The sequence below is a fragment of the Stigmatopora nigra genome, chromosome 23, assembly GCF_051989575.1.
Source record: "Stigmatopora nigra isolate UIUO_SnigA chromosome 23, RoL_Snig_1.1, whole genome shotgun sequence".
Taxonomy (NCBI): Eukaryota; Metazoa; Chordata; class Actinopteri; order Syngnathiformes; family Syngnathidae; genus Stigmatopora; species Stigmatopora nigra.
Genome location: NC_135530.1, coordinates 4,848,315 through 4,872,255, shown reverse-complemented (window position 1 = coordinate 4,872,255; position 23,941 = coordinate 4,848,315). Strand labels below are relative to the sequence as shown.

The window sequence follows — 23,941 nt, the reverse complement described above, 5'->3', positions numbered from 1 at the left end:
GTTTTTTTCATGGCAAAAAAAATAAACCGAAAAAGCACAAAAACAAGAGTTTTAATCTCATTTGAGTCACTGACCGAGAGTGACATTTTTTGGTCTTGTTGCGCAGTTGTTTTTCCTAAAAAAATTACATTGTTTTATTGAAAAAAATGGCTCCATTACAAACATTGCCGATATACACCTCATTTTTTCTTTCTGCTGGAATGGATTGAGCACATAAAAAGGAAATAGTATATTCTGAAAAATTGCCAAAAGTGCACCAGTAAAAAAAATTTTAAAAATCCAAATGAAATTTTACTGAATTTTTTCAACCGCTATATTTGTTTATTAGTAGAATCGAGTCATGTAAATGTAAGATATTTCGCATTGAGTCCTAGATTCGATGTTCATTTTGACCCAAATTGTCTCTCTCTTTAACCTGCATGGTCTTTCTGCTAAATCCTGAAAAAATCGTTCACTTCAGAGCTTCCTTTCTTCTATAACTCACTTTTCATTTCATCTTTCGACTTCTCACACGACAACAACACCGAGTCTCAAGCGTTTTCCCTCGTGTCATCCTTGCCATCAAAACCATGACTTAACTTATTTTTATGCCAAAATTTCAACACTTTTGGATCTGTGTACATCTTAATCTTTCTTAAAATAATTCTCCATCCAAATCTATTTGACGACTTTCATCTAGCGTGAGAAAAACTCTCACCAGTCACGTTTTTTAAGGCCTTTTTCCCAAACCACCCACCCACCATCCGACCCCCACCAGCCTCCATCTATCCCCCCGCCCGCCCTTGGTGCTGCGCAGTGGCATTATTAAACATGTATAAGATCATTAGCATACAAAGCAGGAAACCCACAGCGTCGCAGTCATACATATTTATCCGGCTGGCGCTCGTACCGTCACCCCTCCGCTAGACTACAGCTCACCGTCCGCCGCCAAGTGGCTTTTAACAGAAATGCGCTCGGCTTTGAGATGGAGATGTTTATCGTGAGAATGTCGGAACGTAAACAGCAGAAGGACGCTTGGGAAAGTGATGATGAAATGCTAAAAATAGCTATTTGCCTGCTTACATCATCAATCGGGGACTTTGACACAACCCGTGCAAAACCCACTTTTGTGCACCATTGATGTCTCTTGGCTCACCCAATGCCACCCTCTGTTTTGCCGCGCCTTTTTACCCCCGCCTGATGGCACGATAGCTCTTTGTTTGCGATGAAAAAAATTCTCTTTGGCTGTGGCGTTTTATCGGGGGAAAAAAAGAGGGTGGGTTTGCTTGTAAATCCCAAAGAAAAGTCCAGTTGCTAGGCAGCGCCCTTTATCTGGCCAATGACAGCACACCAAACTAACATCATGGCATAGTGTGGCAATGCTCATCTGCCCAATCGCTATTTATTCTTCCTCCCTTGCTTTTTCTCTTCTTCCTGTGAGATTGCTGTTGTGTCTTATGGCTTTTTATTCCTACGTGATGGTCGATGTGTTCATGTAGGAACAGAAGCCACTAAACACGCGGTGACTGTTCAGCATGGCGGACAATTTTAGGAGATGGTCATTCAACTTTTGACAGTTAAATCAAAGTTATACACTACGTGAACCTATAAGATTGTCAATGTATTTTTTTAATTGTGTCATCAGGCTTGTCAAACTCAGTTTGGTTGAAGGGCCATATTCATGCCAACTAGATTTCATATGGGCTGGACCAGTTTATTTTTGACCAAAAAACTTAACCAGACGTCCAATTCATTACAGCTGGGTGGGGCGAATGAACATAATGAGCATTCACAGCCGGTTGAAGTAAATTGGACCACTACCGTCCATTTTGTGTCACTTTAGGATACTTTAGGTGTCACTTTGTCAATTTTGGATCATTTCTTATTGTTTTGGGGGAATTTCCCGACTACTTTGTGTGTATAAGTTACTTTCTGCTATTTTTATCCCATATTCAAGTGAAATCCTGTTGATTTGGGGGAAATTTTAAGGTTTCTTGTTAACTCATTGGACGCCATTGAAGGCAAGGGGCAAAAGAATTGGACTGCAGATCAGAAATTGAGTAAATTGCAATAGCAGAACTCACAAAATTTGAGTACTTAAATTTGTCTACGTGCAATGATTTTTCTTAAAGAATTTCTCTTCAAAGTAACACATTTGCCCTCCCAATTAAAACTATAAATATGGAAGTGAACATTGTAAATCAAAAGGCGGCTTATACGAGAGAAATTGTCAAATTCAACAAATTGTAGGCAATATTACAGGAACGACTTAGACACGGAAGTGGCTAATATGCGAGTAAATAACAATCCGATAAACTTCCATTTGGTGGCATTTATTCCCTGGAAAGTCGCCTAAAGCGGAACTCGCTAGCGACCAATTAAGTATAAAATTCAAATGACCTCATTCCCGTTTGGGTCCACTTTGGCGCATTGGGATTGGTTTTAAATGCCAAGCGTCTGCTAGTGTCCAATGTGAACAAACGGCGTACCAGAAGACCAAATTATGAATCTGGGTATTTTATTCCGTCGGTTTGACACATGCTTCAATTGTGTGACATTACTTTTTTGCACCGGTGTAACGTCGGATTAATATTCAAGAAGACATTGCAATAGCTACGCTCTGCTGGGGTTTAATGATTTATTCAGAGCTGCGAGTTGTTGTGATCTAATATTCAGTGGGCGGGATGGCAAGTTTCTTTCGCTTGCATTATCGGTTTAATTTATGTTTCAGGTTCCCACGTGTACGTGTTTTTTTTTTTTGCAAATGCGTGGGGGTCTGAGAGAATTCCAGAGCAGAGACCAAAGGGGTCCTTTCCATCTCAGCCCAGCAGGGGGGTCTGCGGGAAGGCAAAGGTAGCGCGTTAGGAAGGGAAAGCCAGGCGCAATTTTGGAAAATAAGACAAGGAGTTTGACTGCAGAAGAGTTCCTGTGATCTGCCAACGCTTTTGAACTTTGAAAATGTTCAAAAACAAGCATTCAAGATCAACTTGTTTTCTGGCGTATAAGCCGTAACCTTAAAATGGCCTTAAGATGGTTGAATTGGATAATTTCTCTCGTATAAAATGACCCTGATTCACAATCTTCACCTCCATATTTTTGGTCTTAATAGGGAGTGCAAATGGGTTACCGTATTTTCACGACTATAAGGCGCACCGCATTATAAGGCGCACCCTCAATGAATGACACATTTTAATTTTTTTTCCCATATATAAAGCACACTGGATTATATGGTGCCACTGTCTATTTTGGAGAAAACTTAAGACTTAAGTGTGCCTTGTAGTTGTGAAAATACGATACTTTGAAGGGAACATCTTCAGAAAAATGTTTTTTTTTTTTGGGTCAATATCATAAGTTAATATGCTTGTCTTTGTAAATGCAAAATATAGAATTATTCAATTTGAAAAAATAAAGTCTTGAGGAGAATGAGGCTTTTTAATGACAGAAATGACCATTTTTTACCACAAAATTAAGATGTCATGGCAGCCATATTGCTTCTGATGTCAAAAAATCTTGATTCTTTTGATAGTTCATAATACTGGAATAGTTTGGTATAGAACAAGAAATAAGAAAAGAATCAAAGCGGAAAAAGTAAGTCATGTGACCGGTGCTGACATGGTATCAAGGCTACTAGTGAGTTTTTCACCTTATATACAAGATATCTTTAGGTTTTTTTTAATTGAATTTCCTTCATAGACATAGATGTTTAGCATTTTATCTGTTTATCCTTTATTTTGAAATAAATGACCACATCGGCCGTATTTTCTTGTGTTTTGTCATTGTCACCTTGCATTTTTATGCATGTCAAGTCTAATTTATGCGCATATAAGCCTTTTTTTGGCGACAAATACGGGGTATACGCCAGAAAAAAATGGTAGGTGTCAGCGGGGTCGCGTGGCCTTCGACTTGAAGCCCACGACAGCGAGAAATGGAATTTTTGCGAAGGCCTTTGCCGCGTTTGTGTGCGTTAGCGACCCCTCCGCAGGCTCTACTTTGATTCGCCTCTAATAAATAATGCTCTTTTGTGTTTTGTGCTTCATTTGTTCCCGTTTGTAATGTCAGCTCTCTTCAATAAAACATGAACAATGCCTACTCAACCTGCCGTCTCACTTTCGTTTCATTTGTCAGTCAAATTTGGGCGTTTTGAGCTCCGCTCGGCTGCTTTTTTTCCGCGCTTGGCGGATTTGTTACGTGGAAGGTTGGTTACGTTTCCGTCTGCCCGTTGGCGGCTTTGACGCGTGCATAGGTGCGTTAAATCACCTTCAACTTCTACCTCATTAGACAATAGACTCCAAAATCAGCTCTACGTGATAATAACCTACAAAGTTCCGCCTAGGGGGGATTTCTTGCCCGCCTACTCGCAGCAGCTGGACAGCGTTGGCGAAGGAATCGTCCTCGGCATCTTTTTTTTTTCTGATGAAATGAGAGGAAATCTACCAGTGGACCGAATAACCTCTCTTTTGATGATGATTTTTTAATTCCTCCGTTCAATAATTCTCCGTGATTCGTGTCTCCTTGGAGTGCTGACTCTTCATTCCGATAACCGAAAGGCAAAGAGAGTGTCGTGTTTGTCGGCACGTAAGCCATAATTGGATAATCCACGCAATTTAGGCGACGGCACAGAAAGGCGTGCGTAATTAAAAAAGTGAAGGCGTTCAAATATTGACGTCGTAAATGACTCGCCACGTGGGGAAAATGAGAGAGCAACACAAATAAATGATTGTTAATCTACATCAACATTAAATGCTGTTTTTAAAAGGCTCATTATTCCAATTGGTTCTATTTCACTGACAATGACGGTGATAGACAACCGATCCATTTTAATTGGGAGGTGTACAAAGAATATCAAAGACTACACATATACACATACACACATACACGTATACATATCCATACATATACTTTTATATACACGTATACATATACATACATATCCGTACATACACATTTATATACACATGCATACACATACATACACATATATACATATACATGTACATACATATACATATATGTATACATGTGTATATATGTATATGTAGGTGTATATATGTGTGTATATATGTAGATGTATATGCATGTGTATGGGTATATATGCATATGTATGTGTATATATGTATATGCATGTGTATGTGTATATATGCATATGTATGTGTATATATGTATATGCATGTGTATGTGTATATATGCATATGTATGTGTATATATGTATATGCATATGCATAAGTGTATATATGTATATGTATGTGTATGTGTATATATGTATATGCATGTGTATGTGTATATATGTATATGCATGTGTATGTGTATATATGTATATGCATGTGTATGTGTATATATGTATATGTATGCGTGTATATATGTATATGCATATGTATGTGTATATATGTATATGCATGTGTATATATGTATATGCATGTGTATATATGTATATGCATGTGTATGTGTATATATGCATGTGTATGTGTATATATGTATATGTATGTATATATATGTATATGCATATGCATAAGTGTATATATCTATATGTATGTGTATGTGTATATATGTATATGCATGTGTATGTGTATGTGTATATATGTATATGCATGTGTATGTGTATATATGTATATGCATGTGTATGTGTATATATGTATATGTATGCGTGTATATATGTATATGCATGTGTATGTGTATTTGTATATATGTATGTGTATGTGTATTTGTATATATGTATGTGTATTTGTATATATGTATGTGTATGTGTATTTGTATATATGTATGTGTATGTGTATGTGTATTTGTATATATGTATGTGTATATATGTATGTGTGTGTATGTGTATATATGTATGTGTGTGTATTTGTACGTGTATATGACGCAGCACTGAAAAGAAAAAATAAATAAAAACAAATATACATATACACAGAGAGAGGGAAACAATATATTTTAAAAAAAAGTTATAATAGGGGTGACCCTATGATTTTTCAATTATCACGGCCATGTCTGCACTACATTAACCACGATTTTGGAGGGATTACTATACCTCGCAAAGTCAAACAAGAAATCTGGCTCTCTCTCTCGTTAAAGACCGTCAGCCCGCAGCGACGCCATTTGCCCCGCCAATGTCCCGGCGCGACGACGGGGGTGCTGAGTCGCGTTCATTTCTTTCAGCACGCACTTAAGAAAAAAGCTGCCACCGCCACGCCACGCCGTGTCCACTTAATGAGAGTGAAGCGTCAGCGTTCTGCCTGCAATTACAGTGCTTAGGACCTCTTTAATGATATGTTAATGGCTTGGCTGTATTACCTCTCAGCTGCCCAAACAACATTAAATACCCAGCGGCTGATTAATCCGGCATCCACAAAAACATCCAATTAGAGGGAAAATGTTTGACTCCGCTGTGGCCAAACGAGATGAAGCTTAAAATGATGGGGCTTTAAATTAAATGTGAAGCGATACGGGAGTCAAAACGGGGGGCGGGAAGATGAGCGCCGTTTTCATTTTCGATGGCGTTTTTCAATCAAATTAGAAAAGTTGGCAATGACGGAAAAAACAAAGAAATGACGATAGATTGAAGACATTTTTTTTTTCGTTGTTGCCTCCTTGTAAGAACTTCCAATGAGTTACTTTGCTGAAGGGTACGGTGCGAAAGGCGCAGCTGTCGCCAAGCCCCCCCGAGCCACCTCGGAGAGACCTTTGACCTCCCCGTTGTGCAACAGTCTGTCATCTCAGCAGGCCTTGCTAAAAAAGTTATTTCATAACAAATGTTCTATGATAAACCAGCCCACCTCCTGCTTTTTTATTCACTACTGCACTAAAACCTTTCAAAACACGAGGGCATGGCTATAGCATTTCAGTTCCGTCCAATCTATTTGGACGGGGAGGGGCTATCGGCGGATGACGGCGAGTCAAAGGTACGCAGAAGTGCGCAGGGGTGTTGAACAGGGCCATTATGTCAGGGGTGGGCAAACTTTTCGGGCCGGGGGCTACATTGACTTTAAAAATTTGACAAATGGGCCGGTTCAGCACAAGATACGATACATATAAAAAAGTGCGTCCGTTAACAGTACATATGAAACATAAACAGAAAAAAAGGACTTAAGTATGAACATACTCATCACTCATGATTAAAGTAAAAAGTATAAAGTACAAAGTTTAGTCGTAGTTTGCCCATGTCTAGTTTAGATGTATTTTGAATTTCCAAATTTTCCCCCTTTTAAATCAATAATTGTCATGTTTTAATCCATTTTTCTGTTTTAGTTAAAAAAGCATTTTGTCAAATCTAAAAATAAACATTGTTTCAATTTAGATCTATAAAAAAAGAATATTCAGGGCTTTTAATCCAGTTCTTTTAATCCATTTATAAAAAATCTAAATGTCTAAAATGGTCTGGCCCACATCAAATCCAGTTGCCGTTAACGCGGCCCGCGAACCAACCCGAGTTTGACACCCATATCTTCGACTAAACAACACCACGTCATGTCGACCTAGTGGCGCGTGGTGTAATAGCGGTCTGCTCATCAATCTTCACCGTAAAAAAGCCCATCTCGCGCCTGTGGGCTTTTAGCTCCATCTCCTATCTGATCAACTCTCATCAATAGTCCAGGAAAGAAAAAAAAGAAAAAACGATTGTAAGGGCTCCTCCTCATTTGAAGCAAAAAGCAAAAAGGCGGCAAGATAGCCACAACATCCTTATCAAAGAGCCCCGGGCTGAGCTAAAAATAGAAAGCAAGGGAGATTGGCATCGATTCGCACCGCCGTTGACGGCCCGATTGACAGCGTCTGGCTGCTGTTGAGGCGTCCGGGGAATCCGCCAAAGCGGCTATGATGAGATGAGATGGCCAGATAATTTGTGACGAGCTTCTCTACCCGCCACCCGACTTTAATCACACACACTCAAGTACAACAAGTAAAATAAAAGTCATTACTGCGAAAGTCCCACCCAAAGTCGTCCCGTCATCTAGCATCCTTTCAAAGCCTCTGTCTGTCGCTGTCCATTGGTGTGGTGCTGAAAAGCAAATCCACTAAAGCAGGGGCGCCAATGAAACTCAGTGGGGGCAAAAAATGAACTTCCATTGATGAATGTTCATTTGCAACTCCCTTATAGGATGACTAGACTTTAAAAAATGAGCATCCACCGCCATTTTTAGTGAATTGTACTTCTATAAATTGTCAATTTTAATGATTTAGGTTGATTTCTGGGCTTTGTGTCACTTTCAGCTTATTTAGTGTTATTAAAACTTAAATCTGCTTTCCTGAATGGTAAATGAACCCGTTAACAGCAACATCCAATGCTTTCATGGAAACCAACAAAAATCCAAATAACTGTCAGACATGTTGCTAAAATGAAGTAGCCAGTTTTGTAATAAAAAAAATATGTTTCCTTTCATATAAACTCAATGTGGGAACATCTTTTTGGATGACAAATGATAGTTCTCCTACCAAAACATGACATTTTCTCATCTGCTGTCAAAGAAATACTACCAAACTTCATTATTTATCATTGTATGTAATGTCCAACATATTTGAAGCCAACGGGTGCTTTAATTGAGAATTAACAGCACATTTGATCTGAAATAATCCCCTGCGACACTCTCTTCCCTTCTTTATCTACAATTATACAACAAAGCCAAAATATCCATCATTCAAGAGCTGCAAATTTAGTGTGTGGGCCTGCCTTAATTAGGTGATTTCCTGCAATCTGCTACAAGGGCTCAGCCAATCTGTCTGTGGGAACGGTCACTGTGAGTCCCTGCTAATTACCAAACGGGGAGTTTTAATAGGAGAATTGTTGTCAAGCCAGGAAATTTTTAGAAGCTCTGTTTACAGGAGAAACTTCATCGCATGATTTATAGGCAGTTTTTTGAACGGTGTTTGTCTCCCTCTTGTGGTACAACTAAGAAATTGTTTCGATGCTTGGCGATACTATTACTTATGAGTAGTATTTTGAAAAATACAGTCATACCTCTACCTATGTAGTGCCTCAATGTACACAAAATTCAGGTTATGAAAGCTTTTTATATGCAAATGCCTCGGGATATGAAAAAGATCCAAGTAACGAAATCGCCCAAAAAGTAAATTTATTCCTTATCCGTTATTTTGTGTTTGAAAAACATTGTCGCAAATGCATTGATTCTCATATTAGAACCCCACTACACTCTACTGGGCTCTCATTGGCTATCTCATAACAACCACTATCCATGTTTCAAGATTCTCTCTTACTTACCTGTCAACCTAGGCTAAATATTGCCCTTATTATTGATTGCAGAGCCCCTTTTTAAGCGATACAAAACATACAATGCAATGCTGTACATACTTATATTAACATACATATAAATAACTGCTGTACATATGAAAGATGAACAGGGGAAAAAAAGAATTAAAGTATTACCATACCTTTTAATGAGAACTGTGTTGTTGATCACAAATATTTGCCAGTGAATCCAAGTCTGCTGTTCATCCAATGTTGTGGCAATTTTCAGAAAATATCTGAGGTATTCATCAGTATATGTTGATGTGTCCACAGTTAAATCTAAATCACAAAACCAAACTGTGTCATTCAGTTCAGAAAATTAGACAGTATTCTCAAGTACCTCCAAAATGAAAATAATCTCCGGGAAAGTACAAAAAAGAATAAACTGACCGATCGCTCGAATAAAGTGAATAAAGTTGCACATGATATCATTACTTCATCCATTGTTTAAGAATATAATCTAAATGACTCCACTTTTTTGTGTAGTTTGCAGGTTAAGTGTTCGTCAATTGCTAGTTTGATGCGGCGAGTCACTGACCTGCAGGTTAATATCTTTTTTTATGTGATCTTGCTCTCAGGACATAAAATACTTGATTTCTATCCAATGCACTTTTATAAAAACTTACCTTCGCCAGTAAATAAGTTGTATTCGTGCTTGCAACTTGGATGGAAGTTGCTCGATTCGAAATGTTTGCTGAGGCCCACAACCTGTCAGGGGTAGCCGCACCTAGTTGTGATGAAAAGTGGGCGGGCGTCATTAGAATGCGACGACTGATGTTGTATTCTTTCAAAAGCGCAACGTTTTTTGGCACGCACAAAATAGTCCGTCCTCTTAGTCTAAGCATTACGGTAATTCCATTGAAAAATAGAAGACGCACTGAAGACTCCCGTGCGCTTTTAACCCCTGAAAAATCTTCTCAACAGTTAAAAAAAGCACCATATAGCTCATCATTTAAAAAATAAGTATTGTTAGATCCATCATAAAACACACACTTCACTTCACAAGAGGAATATTACGTGAATCTTCCAAAATGCCTTTTTGTGATAAATAAAGATTATTTCATCATTTCAAGACAATCTGTCAATCCAAGCAGTAAAATACTCAAAATAATGCAATATCAAAGATTAAATTCGGAGAAATTTGTAAATAAAGTTGTGACGTGCGTACTTTGCCATGGTTGCAGATCTAATTTTGCAATATAAACTGTAAATATATATTTTTTCATAGTTCCCAGGCAAGGTAGGTCAATCCTAGTAGGTGACCTCTCTTACTACTCACCTACACAAAATGATAACATTTCACAGATTAAATGTGAATAAAATTGAAATTAAAGTTGCTTCATGGGTACATTGTCATGGTTTCACTTGGACCTCTCTCACTACTCATATACTCCAAATTATGATTCAATATTTACAGATAATTAGTGGATAAAAGTGGAATCCACCTTAGAATAGCAGAATCCACATCTGTATACGGCTCACATGACGTTTTCATGGTACTATTCGGTCTTCTATTTTTGCTTTATTTTTGTAAGCATCCGCTTGGTGTGAAGGCTACAGGAAGTGACAGCCGCGATGTCGCCGCCTAGCGTCTAACAGCCGCCACAACGGGTTCGTTCCGGTCTTCGTCAGCCAACCAGGAAAGGGGTTTGCTGTGATCTGGACTGAGGCGGATGAGACCAGCGACCATTGTTCCGTTCTGCCTCCCACCCTCCTCCAGGACGAGCTCCAAACCCGAGTCCGAAACGGTCTTCCGGCCACCGATCGGAGCTATCAAGACGATCTGGTGGAGTTCGGCGATTATTGTCACGTTTTGTTTTGTTTTGTTTTGTTTTTGTTTCTTCTGACGCCCTTCTCGACGTAATCCCAGCCCGGGTGGTGGGTTCTGATCGGCCTTGGCATTCGGTTGCTAAATGGAAATAAAACGAGGATCTGAAAATGGCAGCAATCGAGGTGCGTTCTCTATCATGTTCTAAAGGTGTGGGGGTGCAGCTGTGTTACTGTGTGGGGGGGTTCTGATGCAGAACTGAAAGCGGCGATGGCTTCACGTGATCGCTTTGTCAGCATTGTGGTGGGTCGCGAGTAACTAGGTGACGATCACATTCCACAAAGCGTCCATACACGGATTAGCATGTGAAGTGTGTAGCTAGTTAGCATCCTACTACTGATAAGGGGGGGGGGGGTCCTACATCTGGTCTGATCAGCTGACCCTTGTCATGTTGACGACATATACTAGGATGGATGATGTTGCCCGCTTAGCCAATGCGTGAAGGGCCTGCAGGTGAGCTGGATTCAGGATGCTAACAGACACTTTCAAAAATTCAGACCCTTTAAATATGACAGATTGCTGTTTTTGTGACATTTTGCATTGTAACATTTTTTTAGGTACGTTTGATCGGAAATGATACTGTGATACATTATAACAACCTGTCAGGGTATCCTTGAAAACCAAATAAAATAATATTTCCTTTTTTTTCTTTCTTTTATTCTAGTTAATGACCTCCCCGTGCATTACCTCCGCCTCCTGGCCCCGCCCCTGCAGCTCCTGTCGGCCGCGATGTGGCGCGTGGTTCAGCAGGGACTGGTGGACCACTATGGCATGTTGGAGGAGTTTGTTACCATGGTGACGGAGCTGGTCCCCGAGCTCATGAGCTACAGCCAGAGGGCTCAGCTCACCCTGGGACTCAGGGCCAGGGTCGGTAATAACCTCGCCGTCTTATCTCCCAACGAAAACCGCTTCAAACCGGTCTGCCATGTGTGGGCGCAGCTCGTTTTGGAGATGTGTCGAGGTGAGAAACCCGTGGACATGCGGACCATGCAGCCCCACCTGGACAGAATCAAAGCGCCGGCCAGTACGGCCAAGGATCACCATGTGAGTGTAGCCAATACCATTTGAAAATAAACTACCGTATTTTGACGACTATAAGGCACACCGTATTATAAGGCGAGCCCTCAATGAATGAGATTTTTTCCATATATAGGCGCACTGTATTATAAGGCGCACTGTCTATTTTGGAGAAAATTTATGACTTTTAAGTGCGCCTTATTGTCGTGAAAATACGGTAATTGCTATTGACTTTCAGGTATGAAGCACTCACTACACAGTCACCTCTAGAGCCAGCCCTTGTTGATGTTTTGGATTTTTTTGTATAAAATGTTGCAGTGGGGGAGGAGCTATATGATGGAAGATTTTGTAAACTAAGATGGCATCTGCATATTTAACAGTATTGTTTCAGTTCGGGCGTTTGTGTTTTTTTATATCCAACAGTGGTGGTTTTTCCTTTTTGGTTTTCTGTTTTTTCCATATATAAGGCGCACTGGATTATAAGGCTCACTTTCAATTTTGGAGAAAATTTAAGACTTTTAAGTGCGCCTTATAGTCGTAAAAATACGGTACTTGTTTTAAGTCGGCATCCATTCATGTCTGGCGTGGGCTTTTTTTCCGACAGAGTACCATCGACCTGGTGGAGGAGTCGGAGGTCAACTTTGTGGAGTTGGTGCACTCCTTGCTGGAGGATCCAGTTGAAAGAAAGTACTTTTTTGAGGTGACTCCATAACCTTCATCTCATTTTTTTTGGAGCCAGGAAAGCAAATTTCTCTTTTGTCTTTTTTTTTTTCCTAGGAGATTTTCCCTGTGTACTTTGGCCCAAAATATGACGCAGCGCTGGAGATGCTAGTATGGGAATTTATCTCCCGGCTGGAAGAGCTGCTCCCCGTCCCCGACTTCACTCAGGTGGAGGAAACAATTGACTTTACTCGACATGTGTCAAAGTGGCGGCCCGGGGGCCGAATCTGGCCTGCCGCATCATTTTGTGTGGCCCGGGGAAGTAAATGATGAGTGCCTACTTTCTGTTTTAGGATTAAATTAAAATGAAGAGTATAGATGTATATTACATTTCATAAATTTCCCCCATTTAAATCAATAATTGTAATTTTTTAATCATTTTTTTCTGTTTTTAGTTCAAAAATCAGTTTGTGAATCTAAAAATATAATAAAAAAGCTCAAATAAACATTGTTTTAGATCTATACAAATCGAGTATAGATGTATATTAAATTTCCTGATTTTCCCTCTTTTAAATCAATAATTGTAAATAATTTTTCTGTTTTTAGTTCAAAAATCATTTTGTAAAATCTAAAAATATATTTTAAAAAAGCAAAAATAAACATTGTTTTAGATATATAAAAAAAGTGAATAATCAGGGCTTTTAATCCATTTATTAAAAAAAAATCTGAAATGGAGTTGACGCTAACGTGGCCCGCGAACTAACCTGAGTCTGACACCCTTGCTTTCCCCAATCGGTCGACCCTGAGTTGCCACAAATGTGTTATTTTAACCTTGATTCCTCAGCTGGCGGCTTTGCTGGGAGACGCTCCGTCCTTCCTCGGCGACTGTTTACAATCCTTTTTCCAACCAGCTGATATGAAGGCTCTACTTGAACACCACAGAAACCTTGGCCATTTTGAGGAGAAAGGTGAGTCCCCTACTCAATGTCAATGTAAGCAAAGTTGCCCAACTAAAATATCTCTCTTACAGATCCAAGATTATTACCCATGGACGACTGCATCCTCACCTCCATGTCGTTGCCCCCCGGGACCAAAGCCGCCACGGATGCTACCTCCTACTTACCTGCTCACAGAGATCCGAGACCCTCGGAGCATCGTGCCGACGCCTGCGCCCCGGAGACGGAAAGCAGGAGGCCCCGCGATGACGGGACCAAGCGCAATTCCTCTGACGAAACCATAGACCTCACTACGTCCAACGACCCCGACGAGCCGGCGACCAATGAGCTGGACCTGAGCTCTAGAGGGGGGCAGACCCCCAGAAAGAGGAAGTGGAGCGGTGGCGGCGTGGAGAAGCCCGCCAAGCAGCGGACGGATGCGTCGTCATTCTTGTATGAGAACTAATTTTCTGGCATGTAATCATTGCGTAAAACAGGGGACTCCAAAATGTAAAGTAGGACACATAGTGCCCCGCGAGGATCGTTTTGGAGACCCCTGATGTAAACCCTTTTTAACGTGGTTGCGTTCTATTTTGGACTGTTACAGAGAGTCCTCGGTGGATGATGAGAATTCTGGCGAATCACCATTAATCTCCATATGGGGGGACTACACAGGTTTGTTCAGTTATGAAATTATGAAATTTTGTTGTCACAGTAGCAAGAGGGTGAGGATGCAGAAATAGGAAAGGCATTTTAGACGTAAATAGATAGGTTATAAGTAAGTTAATAAATAAATACATGAATAAATATATCAATAAATAAGTGTGTTGCTGAAATGTACATATATACATATATATACATATATATATATATATATATATATATATATATATATATATATATATATATATATATATATATATATATATATATATATATATATATATATATATATATATATATATATATATATATATATATATATATATATATATATATATATATATATATATATATATATATATACATATATATACATATATATACATATACATATATATATATATATATATATATATATATATATATATATATATATATATATATATATATATATATATATATATATATATATATATATATATATATATATATATATATATATATATATATATATATATATATATATATATATATATATATATATATATATATATATATATATATATATATATATATATATATATATATATATATATATATATATATATATATATATATATATATGTATATACACACACACACACACACACATATATATATATATATATATATATATATATATATATATATATATATATATATATATATATATATATATATATATATATATACATACATACATACATACATACATACATACACATATACAAGCACATATACATACATACACATATACAAGCACATATACATAGATACATACACATATACAAGCACATATACATAGATACAAGCACATATACATACATACATACACATATACAAGCACATATACATACATACATACATACACATATACAAGCACATATACATACATACATACACATATACAAGCACATATACATACATACATACACATATACAAGCACATATACATACATACATACACATATACAAGCACATATACATACATACATACACATATACAAGCACATATACATACATACATACACATACAAGCACATATACATACATACATACACATATACAAGCACATATACATACATACATACACATACAAGCACATATACATACATACATACACATATACAAGCACATATACATACATACATACACATATACAAGCACATATACATACATACATACACATACAAGCACATATACATACATACACATATACAAGCACATATACATACATACATACACATATAGAGACATACATACACATATACAAGCACATATACATACATACATACACATATAGAGACATACATACACATATACAAGCACATATACATACATACATACACATAGATGTATGTATATATAATCGAAAAAAAATCGCCAAGTGGGGTCACTAACTTTCTTATGAGTTTAAGCGTGGATTTTCAAATTTTTATGAATTCAAAAAAAATCTAAATACTTTTTATACATAACTGTTACCGGGACGAAAATGGTAATTTTCAATAATCGAGGGAGGTACCCGGACGTTTAGTCGAATGGACGTTTGGTCGACAGACAGCTAGTCGAACGGACGTTTCGTTGAATGGACGAGCGAATCCTGTGACAAATAACATGTACATACACCAATAATACGCAACTTAAAAGGGATGACTGTAATTATCGCCTGGCTCGGCAACCAAACATATTTTTGCCTTCATTTTCAGAAGCTCGTGAAGGACCCTCGGCGACAACCAGCGACGCCAAGATTCCCTGGTCGGAGGAGGAGACGCTCCACCTGCTGGACATTTGGGGCAACGACTCAGTGCAGCGAGCGCTGAAGGGCTGCTTGAAGAACCGGCACATTTACGTGCAGATCGCCCAGACGCTCGCCCAGAGGGGCTTCAAGAGGACGGTGGAGCAGTGCCAGACACGGATCAAACGCCTGAAAAAAGGTTACCGGCAGAATAAGTGAGTGGGCGTCGTTTTCTCGCCATTCGCCGCCACCCGGGAGTCACGGCTTCCTTCCCGAAACCTCCAGGGGAACGTCCAGAGTGGAACACACGTTTTACGAGCACATGAAGCGAGTGCTGGGCTCACCGCCGTCCTCCGCCGCGCCCGATTTGTCCTACGAGGCGGACGAGGTGGTGGAAGACGAAGAGTCTCGGGACGGCGACGAGGACTTGCAGTTTGTGGGGCAGAGCAGTCAAGAAATGGGTATGAATGGGAGAAGTGGGCGAGACTGTCCACGGAACCCAATTTCACTCTGTTTATTTATTTTTTTAAGGGACCAGAAACGTGCCGTGGACGGAAGTAGAAACGCTGGCTCTTATCAACACGTGGGGCCTGGAGAAAATGAAGCAGGAAATGAGAGGAACCAATAGAATCGTGCACATGTTCCCCATCATCTCCACCAAGATGGCATCGCAGGGGTTTTCCAGGACTGCCGAACAGTGCCAAACGCGCATCAAGAGGCTCAAGACCAGTTTCAGGCAGTGCTACGAAAACAAGTGCGTTGGGGAGATGATTTGTTTTCGGGTCCGTTTTTTCACGACTATAAGGTGCACTTAAAAGTCTTCAATCTTCTCCAAAATAGACAGGGCACCTTATAATCCAGTGTGCTTTATATATGGAAAAAAAATAAATGTGTCAGTCATTGAGGGTGTGCCTTATAGTTGTGAAAATACAGAATGTGTATGGGTGTGTGTGTATAAGTGTATATGTATACCTACCGTATTTCTACAACTATAAGGCGCACTTAAGCCTTAAATTTATTCTAAAATACACATGGCACCTTATAATCAAGTGTGCTTTATATATGGAAAAAAATTAAATGTGTCATTAATTGAGGGTGCGCCCTATAGTCGTGAAAGTACGGTATGGTATTTGTATGTGTGTGTATGTATGTGTAATAATGTGTGTGTGTATATGTATGTGTAATAATGTGTGTGTGTGTGTGTGTATATGTATGTGTAATAATGTGTGTGTGTGTGTATATGTATGTGTGTGTGTATATGTATGTGTGTGTGTATATGTATGTGTGTGTGTATATGTATGTGTGTGTGTATATGTATGTGTGTGTGTATATGTATGTGTGTGTGTATATGTATGTGTGTGTGTATATGTATGTGTGTGTGTATATGTATGTGTGTGTGTATATGTATGTGTGTGTGTATATGTATGTGTGTGTGTATATGTCTGTGTATAAGTATATCTACCATATTTTTACGACTATAATGCGCACTTAAGTCTTAAATTTTCTCCAAAATAGACAGGGCACCTTATAATCCAGTGTGCTTTATATCTGGAAAAAAAATTAAAATGTGTCATTTATTGAGGGTGCGCCATATAATGCGATGCACCTTATAGTCGTGAAAATACGGTACACAAAATTTATTTTTTTATTATTTATGTATTTTTCTTTCCTGGTCTTCCGCAGCATGAAGGGTTTGGAGCAAGTTCCGTGCAAGTTCTACAACGAGCTGGCCCGCTTTTTATTGAAAGAACGCCGGCCCACGCCGCCACCTCATGAGACGCCCGACGACGACTCCTGCTCCGTCCAGGACGTCGGTACGGAGAGACGTCAAGTGCGTCGCTCGCTTGTCCACCCATGACAATTTTTTGCCGCTTTCCAGTATCCGTGGTGGGCCTCCAAGACGATCGAAAAAAAGTCCCATGGGCCGACAAAGAAACCATCATTCTTCTGGAACTTTGGGGAGAATCGCAGGTATATTTTAGGTTTATTTCAAGGGTGTCAGACTCGGGTTGGTTTGCGAGCCGCATTTTAGATATAATATTTAGATTTAGTTTTTTTATAAATGGATTAAAAGAACTGGATTAAAATCCCTGAATATTCAGTTTTTTATAGATCTAAAACAATATTTATTTTAGCTTTTTTATATATTTTTAGATTTTAAAAAATGATTTTTGGACTAAAAACAGAAAAAAAGGATTATTATTTAATCATTTGTTTTTCATTGCAAAAGGTAACCAAACTTTTTATAACTTTAATTTTGTGCCATATTAAAGTGGAAAACAAAATATTTGTATATATTTTTATTTTTTACTAAATTATTTTTTAACTAAAAATAAAAAAAAATATTACAAAATTACAATCATTGATTTAAAAGGGGAACAATCAGGCAATTTAATATACATTTATACTTTTCATTTGAATTTGATCCTAAAACAGAAAGTCGGCACTCATGATTTACTTTCCCGGGCCACACAAAATGATGCCGTGGGCCAGATTTGGCCCCCGGGACGCTACTTTGACACCAGTGGTTTAATTGTTCTTCTTCTCTTTCCTCTTCAGATCCAGCAAAACGCAAAAGGCTTCCCACCCAACGTACACATCTGCAGCGAAATATCCGAGAAACTCTCCGTCCACGGCTTCACCCGGACAGCCGAGCAGTGCCACACCAGAATCAAACGACTGAAAACCAGCTACTGGCACTGTCGAGATAGCATGAGGTATTTGGTGAAAAAAAAACATTTTGCACTATCAACTTGTCTTCAAACATGTTTGTCCATTCCACAGCTCATCTGGGAGCGAGAAGGTGAATTTTAAATTCTTTGATTTGATGGAACAAATCCTGGACAAGCGTCCGTCCACGTCCGTGGCGTCCACCACGGACCCCATTGAAATATCGGAAGATTCCAATGGCGACTCTGTGACTGAAACGGGTAAAAAAATATATCCGAACGTTGCTAGGGAGGAACGCCGCCACGCCACGATGACTGCTAACGTTCCTCCTAATTTCCCGACAGAAGGAGACGTCATAACATGGTCGGACGCGGAAACCTCGGCGCTGATTGACATCTGGGGAGAAGAAGAAGTGCGGCGCTCCCTGACGGGGTTCTTCCCCAACGGGCACGTTTACGCCGAGATTTCCGGACGTCTCCGCGACCTGGGCTACTCCAAAACACCGGAACAGTGCCACGAGAAAGTCAAGGCGCTGAACAGCAAGTTCGTCCAATGTCACTTTGACAAGAGGTCAGCAGCGCCATGGCGAACGGACACAAATTAAACACCCACTGATAGGTTCATTAATAATTACACTTCTCTATAATTAGCAATCACTGCAGGCAGACATCTTATTCAATTATTGACGTTTAATTAAATACTTTGCATCTCTAATCAAGAAACCTTATGAGGGTAGATAGATCAAGACCTCCTCCCGATCTCCAAAGTACCGTATTTTCACGACTATAAGGCGCAGCCTCAATGAATGACATTTTTCCATATATAAGGCGCACTGTATTATAAGGCGCACTGTCTATTTTTGAGAAAATGTAAGACTTTTAAGTGCGCCTTATAGTCGTGAAAATTCAGTAATTGCTATTGACTTCCAGGTATGAAGCACTCACTACACAGTCACCTCTAGAGCCAGCCATTGTGGATGTTTTGGATTTTTTTGTATAAAATCTTGCAGTGGGGTAGGAGCTATATGATGGAAGATTTTGTAAACTAAAATGGCATCTGCATATTTAATAGTATTGTTTCAGTTCAGCCGTTTTTGTTTTTTTAATATCCCACAGTGGTGGATTTTCGTTTTTGGTTTTCAGTTTTTTCCATATATAAGGCGCACTGGATTATAAGGCGCACTGTCTATTTTGGAGAAAATTTAAGACTTTTAAGTGTGCCTTATAGTCGTGAAAATACGGTATCTCCTCAAACAGTAATTTCTCGTACGGCTTTAAAGCCATAAATCAAAACAATTACAAGGTTATTGATTAATCCAACATGCATAAGCAAAAACAACATCTGCAACTATAAAAACAATTAAGGTATTTAACAATAATAGAATGAGGAAACTAAAAACAAACTCCATTTGAATTAAAATAATCACTCCTTCATTTGGCATAACAATTACATAAAGAAGCGCAAGGTATGTCACGATGTAGGAACACTATGCGAGTATTCCTGGAAGTGATTGATATCCATCTGCTGGTAGCAAGAGTCCATGACGACTCCCAAACCCAACACCCACCCACACCCCTCTCCTTTTTTTAGGCGCGGACGGCGAGTGGACGATAAATTCTACGAGCAGTTAGAGCAGGTGATGGGTTCCGAGGCGCCCTCGCCGGACGAGCCAGACGAGGCGAGGGAAGTGGTCTCGTCGGTGGACCCCCTGAACGTGCCGTGGAGCGAGCGTGAGACGGAGACGCTGGTGGAGATCTGGGCCGCCGACGACGTACAGCTCAGCCTGAAAACATGCGTCCGCAACGGTCACGTCTTTGTGGATATTGCCGAGAGGATGGCCGCCGCCGGCTTTGCAAGGAACGCCGAGCAGTGCCAAGCTCGGATTAAACGTCTCAAGAAGACGTACAGGCGACATTGCAACAGTCGCAGGTCCGCATCCATCTTGTGGACATGCGTCCGTCCATCCGTCAGTCCGTTCCCTTTCATGAATTCGTCTGTGTGTGTGTTTGTATCCCGCAGAAATGGTCGCTCTGGCGCCTTCCGCTACTTCAACCTCCTCGCTCCAGTTCTGGGTGACAACGCCATGTACAACGACGTGGAGACGTCCTCTTCACTGTCCGCGTCCTTGCCGCCTCTTGAAGAATCTTGCTCGGACCTATGTAAGTCCACATCATAGTGTTTCAAAGGACAACAACAAAAACAAGCTATTTTTGAAGTATAATAATAATGGGACATAGGCTTTGTCATCATCATTGACTTGACAAAAGCCTAATTGTCATCATACCTAGAAACTGTGTATGACCAAATTGGTAGTGCTTCTCCATTAAGGTGCGTTTTCTCGGCAAAAGACCCAATTAAGTGATAATTTCAGCCATTGACATTTTAATATTTCTTAATACATTCCTTTTTACTTTATACTTTTTACTTTAATGATGAGTGATGAGTATGTTCATACTTTAGTCCTTCTGTTTATGTTTCATATGTACTGTTAACAGATGCACTTTTTTATATGTATCGTATCTTGTGCTGAAACAATATAAGACCGTCTCCCGTTTGACCTTTCAGACGAGCTGCCGTCCACCAGCCACCTCCTGCCAGACCCCAGCAGAAAGACGCCATGGTCCGACCGCGAAACGCACACGCTGCTGGAAATCTGGGGGGAAGACAACGTGCAGTTGACGCTCCGCGGCTGCCTGAAGAACCGCCACGTCTTCGAGTTCATCTCGGAGAGGATGAGCAACCGCGGCTATGTCAGGACCACCGAGCAGTGCTACACCCGCATCAAGCGCCTTAAATATGGATTCCTCCATGAAAAGTCCGTCAGTCAGGAATATTTTCCCACTTGGTCCAAAACAGTGTCTCTTATTTTGTTTTGTTTTTTCTCACCACAGGCAGGACTTCAAATTCTTTCGGGAAATGGAGGCCATCTTCAGTCGGGAGTTGAAGTCGGACCTGGCGGGCATCCCGGCGCCGGACGAGTCGGAGGACGGCGTCTACGAAGCCATCAGAGGTGAAGCCGGAGCGTGGAGACTCGTCCCGGCGGAGCTTGACGACGAGCGACCGCCCGCTCCAGATTTCGGGCTCTCTCCGGGCAACCAGTGGTTGTCGGACAACTCCAAGCATCCTTGGAGCGACGGCGAGACGGAGGTTCTGCTGAGTGTGTGGGGGAGCCAGGACGTGCAGGACAACTTGAAGAGTTGCACCAAGAACAAGCACATCTTCATGCAGATATCCGAAACACTGGCCAATCAGGGCTACCAGCGCACACCCGAGCAGTGCCAGACCCGAATCAAGAGGCTTAAATACAGTTTTCGACAATTCCTGGATGGCAGGAGGTAAGCGGCGTCCATGCCAGCCGATTCCGGCGGCAAACTTTCCTGTCTCTTATTCCGCATTTTCCACGGCAGAGGAGATAAACAGGAGTGCAAGTACTTTGACCAGCTGGTCAAGATATTTGGCGACAAGTACGTCGCGTCCGAACCGCAGGCCGAAGAAGCGGCGGCCGATGCTGCAGGTGAGCGTTTTAGAGGCACGAAAATAGATGGTCGTGTAATGTATTTTCACGACTATATGGCGCATCGCATTTAAAGCCGCAGTGTCAGTAACAAGTGCCATTTCTGTATTTGAAATGCACCGTTTTTAAAGATGCAGACAGGCACAGCAAATCATACATCAGCTTAAACATATGGGCATACGCTAATTAAAAGGAAAACGGAAGCAAAACGGAGTTCGGTTGGACTTTATTTAGCCAATTTACATTGTATTCACATCATCATCACCCACAAATCCATAGATCTAAAACAATGTTTATTTGAGCTTTTTTTAATTCACTTTTAGATTTTACAAAATGATTTTTGAACTAAAAACAGAAAAAATGGATTCAAAACTGACAATTATTTATTTAAAAGGGAGAAAATCAGGAAATTCAATATATCTTTAATATATCTATACTCTTCGTTTTAATTTGATCCTAAAACTGAAAATCGGCACTCATCATTTACTTTCCCGGGCCACACAAAATGATAACATTTTTAGTATTGATCCATATATAAAGCGCACTGGATTATAAGGCGCACTGTCTATTTTGGAGGAAATTCTTTCAAGTGCACCTTATAGTCTTGAAAATACGGCATTTATTTTTTTCCAAGATCAACATCACTCTTTCCTCTTTTTTTCAGCAGAGTCGTAAAATAAAAGCGGCCGTGCCAAACGAAAGAAGGGAGAAGAACGTCAGAGTGGGATTTTCACACCGAAAAACTGACATCGCCGTCCGCGCCGACGCCATATTGGGGCCCCGCCCATTTCGCCAAGACCCTCAGAAGAGAGACCCCGTCGTGGGAAGGCGTCCTGCCACGACGTTGGTCTTCTTTCCGGAAGCAGCGACGTTTTTCCGAACCAATTTCCACAATCTGTTTTGTACTTGATGACGCTTCACTTGTTTCTTACTTCATTTGATACACTTTTTCTTGGATACAATTTTAAGTGCTAAAGAGCGAGAAAATACTTTCTTTCTCCTTTCTGAATCGTATCGGACGTCTTAAGCAGAGTTCTATTTATTTAAAACATTGCTGTACGTGATCCAAAGTTTTTTAGCCTATTTATTTGATTGATCATGATTTTATGTTCATCTTGATTTTTGTTTTTTTTAAATCATGGGTAAAGAAAAAAAAAGCATATTGCCGTCGTTTGTCATGATGGAATTTTAGCTTTGTACAGCCGTGTCATTTAAATAAATACCCTAAAATTGGGGAAGATGTGCTGATGTTTTTTCAAGTCGCTTTCTGTTTTCGACCAAAAATTTCCCAACATTTTGGTTACTAAATACTCTATAACTTTATAGACTAGGGTCACATTTGCACAGGTGCGATTCCCATTAGTCAATATACTCAATGTTTTGGTCAGATCAACTTAATCGTCATCATAAATCTGTACAATCTGCCATTTTCCAATTAAAAAATAAATTTATTAGACAAGAGACAGGGACGGTTTTGCCTACGGGCCAAATGGGCGACCGCATAGGGTGCAATCTATTAGAGGGCGCACGAGAGCCCTGAAAATAGACATTCCACGCCACTAACTTGACATGAAATTAAGAAATAAGACCATGTGTGCTCAATACAATACAATATTTCCAAGTAAAATTTGATATGGAACTTGTGCTGGCTTGAGCTCCCCCTGTTGGT

General features: G+C 39.9%; 1 protein-coding gene across 3 annotated transcripts; it reads left to right on the top strand.

The window, feature by feature from the left end:
* Positions 1-10,787: 10,787 nt before the first annotated feature.
* Positions 10,788-23,506, top strand: LOC144181443 (uncharacterized). 3 transcript variants are annotated; one of them, XM_077709930.1, is made up of 23 exons: positions 10,788-11,164; positions 11,704-11,906; positions 11,979-12,083; positions 12,661-12,756; positions 12,834-12,944; positions 13,561-13,684; positions 13,747-14,104; positions 14,259-14,326; positions 16,060-16,303; positions 16,374-16,549; positions 16,620-16,842; positions 17,772-17,902; positions 17,968-18,059; positions 18,648-18,805; positions 18,873-19,018; positions 19,103-19,328; positions 20,349-20,687; positions 20,778-20,917; positions 21,324-21,573; positions 21,650-21,768; positions 21,832-22,093; positions 22,166-22,272; positions 22,937-23,506. In XM_077709930.1, the coding sequence occupies exons 1-23, from the start codon at positions 11,125-11,127 to the stop codon at positions 22,945-22,947; spliced, it is 3,729 nt and encodes a 1,242-aa protein (XP_077566056.1). In that variant the 5' UTR covers positions 10,788-11,124; the 3' UTR covers positions 22,948-23,506. The 3 variants fall into 3 exon arrangements, with proteins under 3 accessions (XP_077566056.1, XP_077566055.1, XP_077566054.1); XM_077709929.1 differs by having other exon boundaries at positions 10,789-11,164; positions 21,650-22,093; positions 22,940-23,506; XM_077709928.1 differs by having other exon boundaries at positions 10,789-11,164; positions 21,650-22,093.
* The last annotated feature ends 435 nt before the right edge of the window (positions 23,507-23,941 follow it).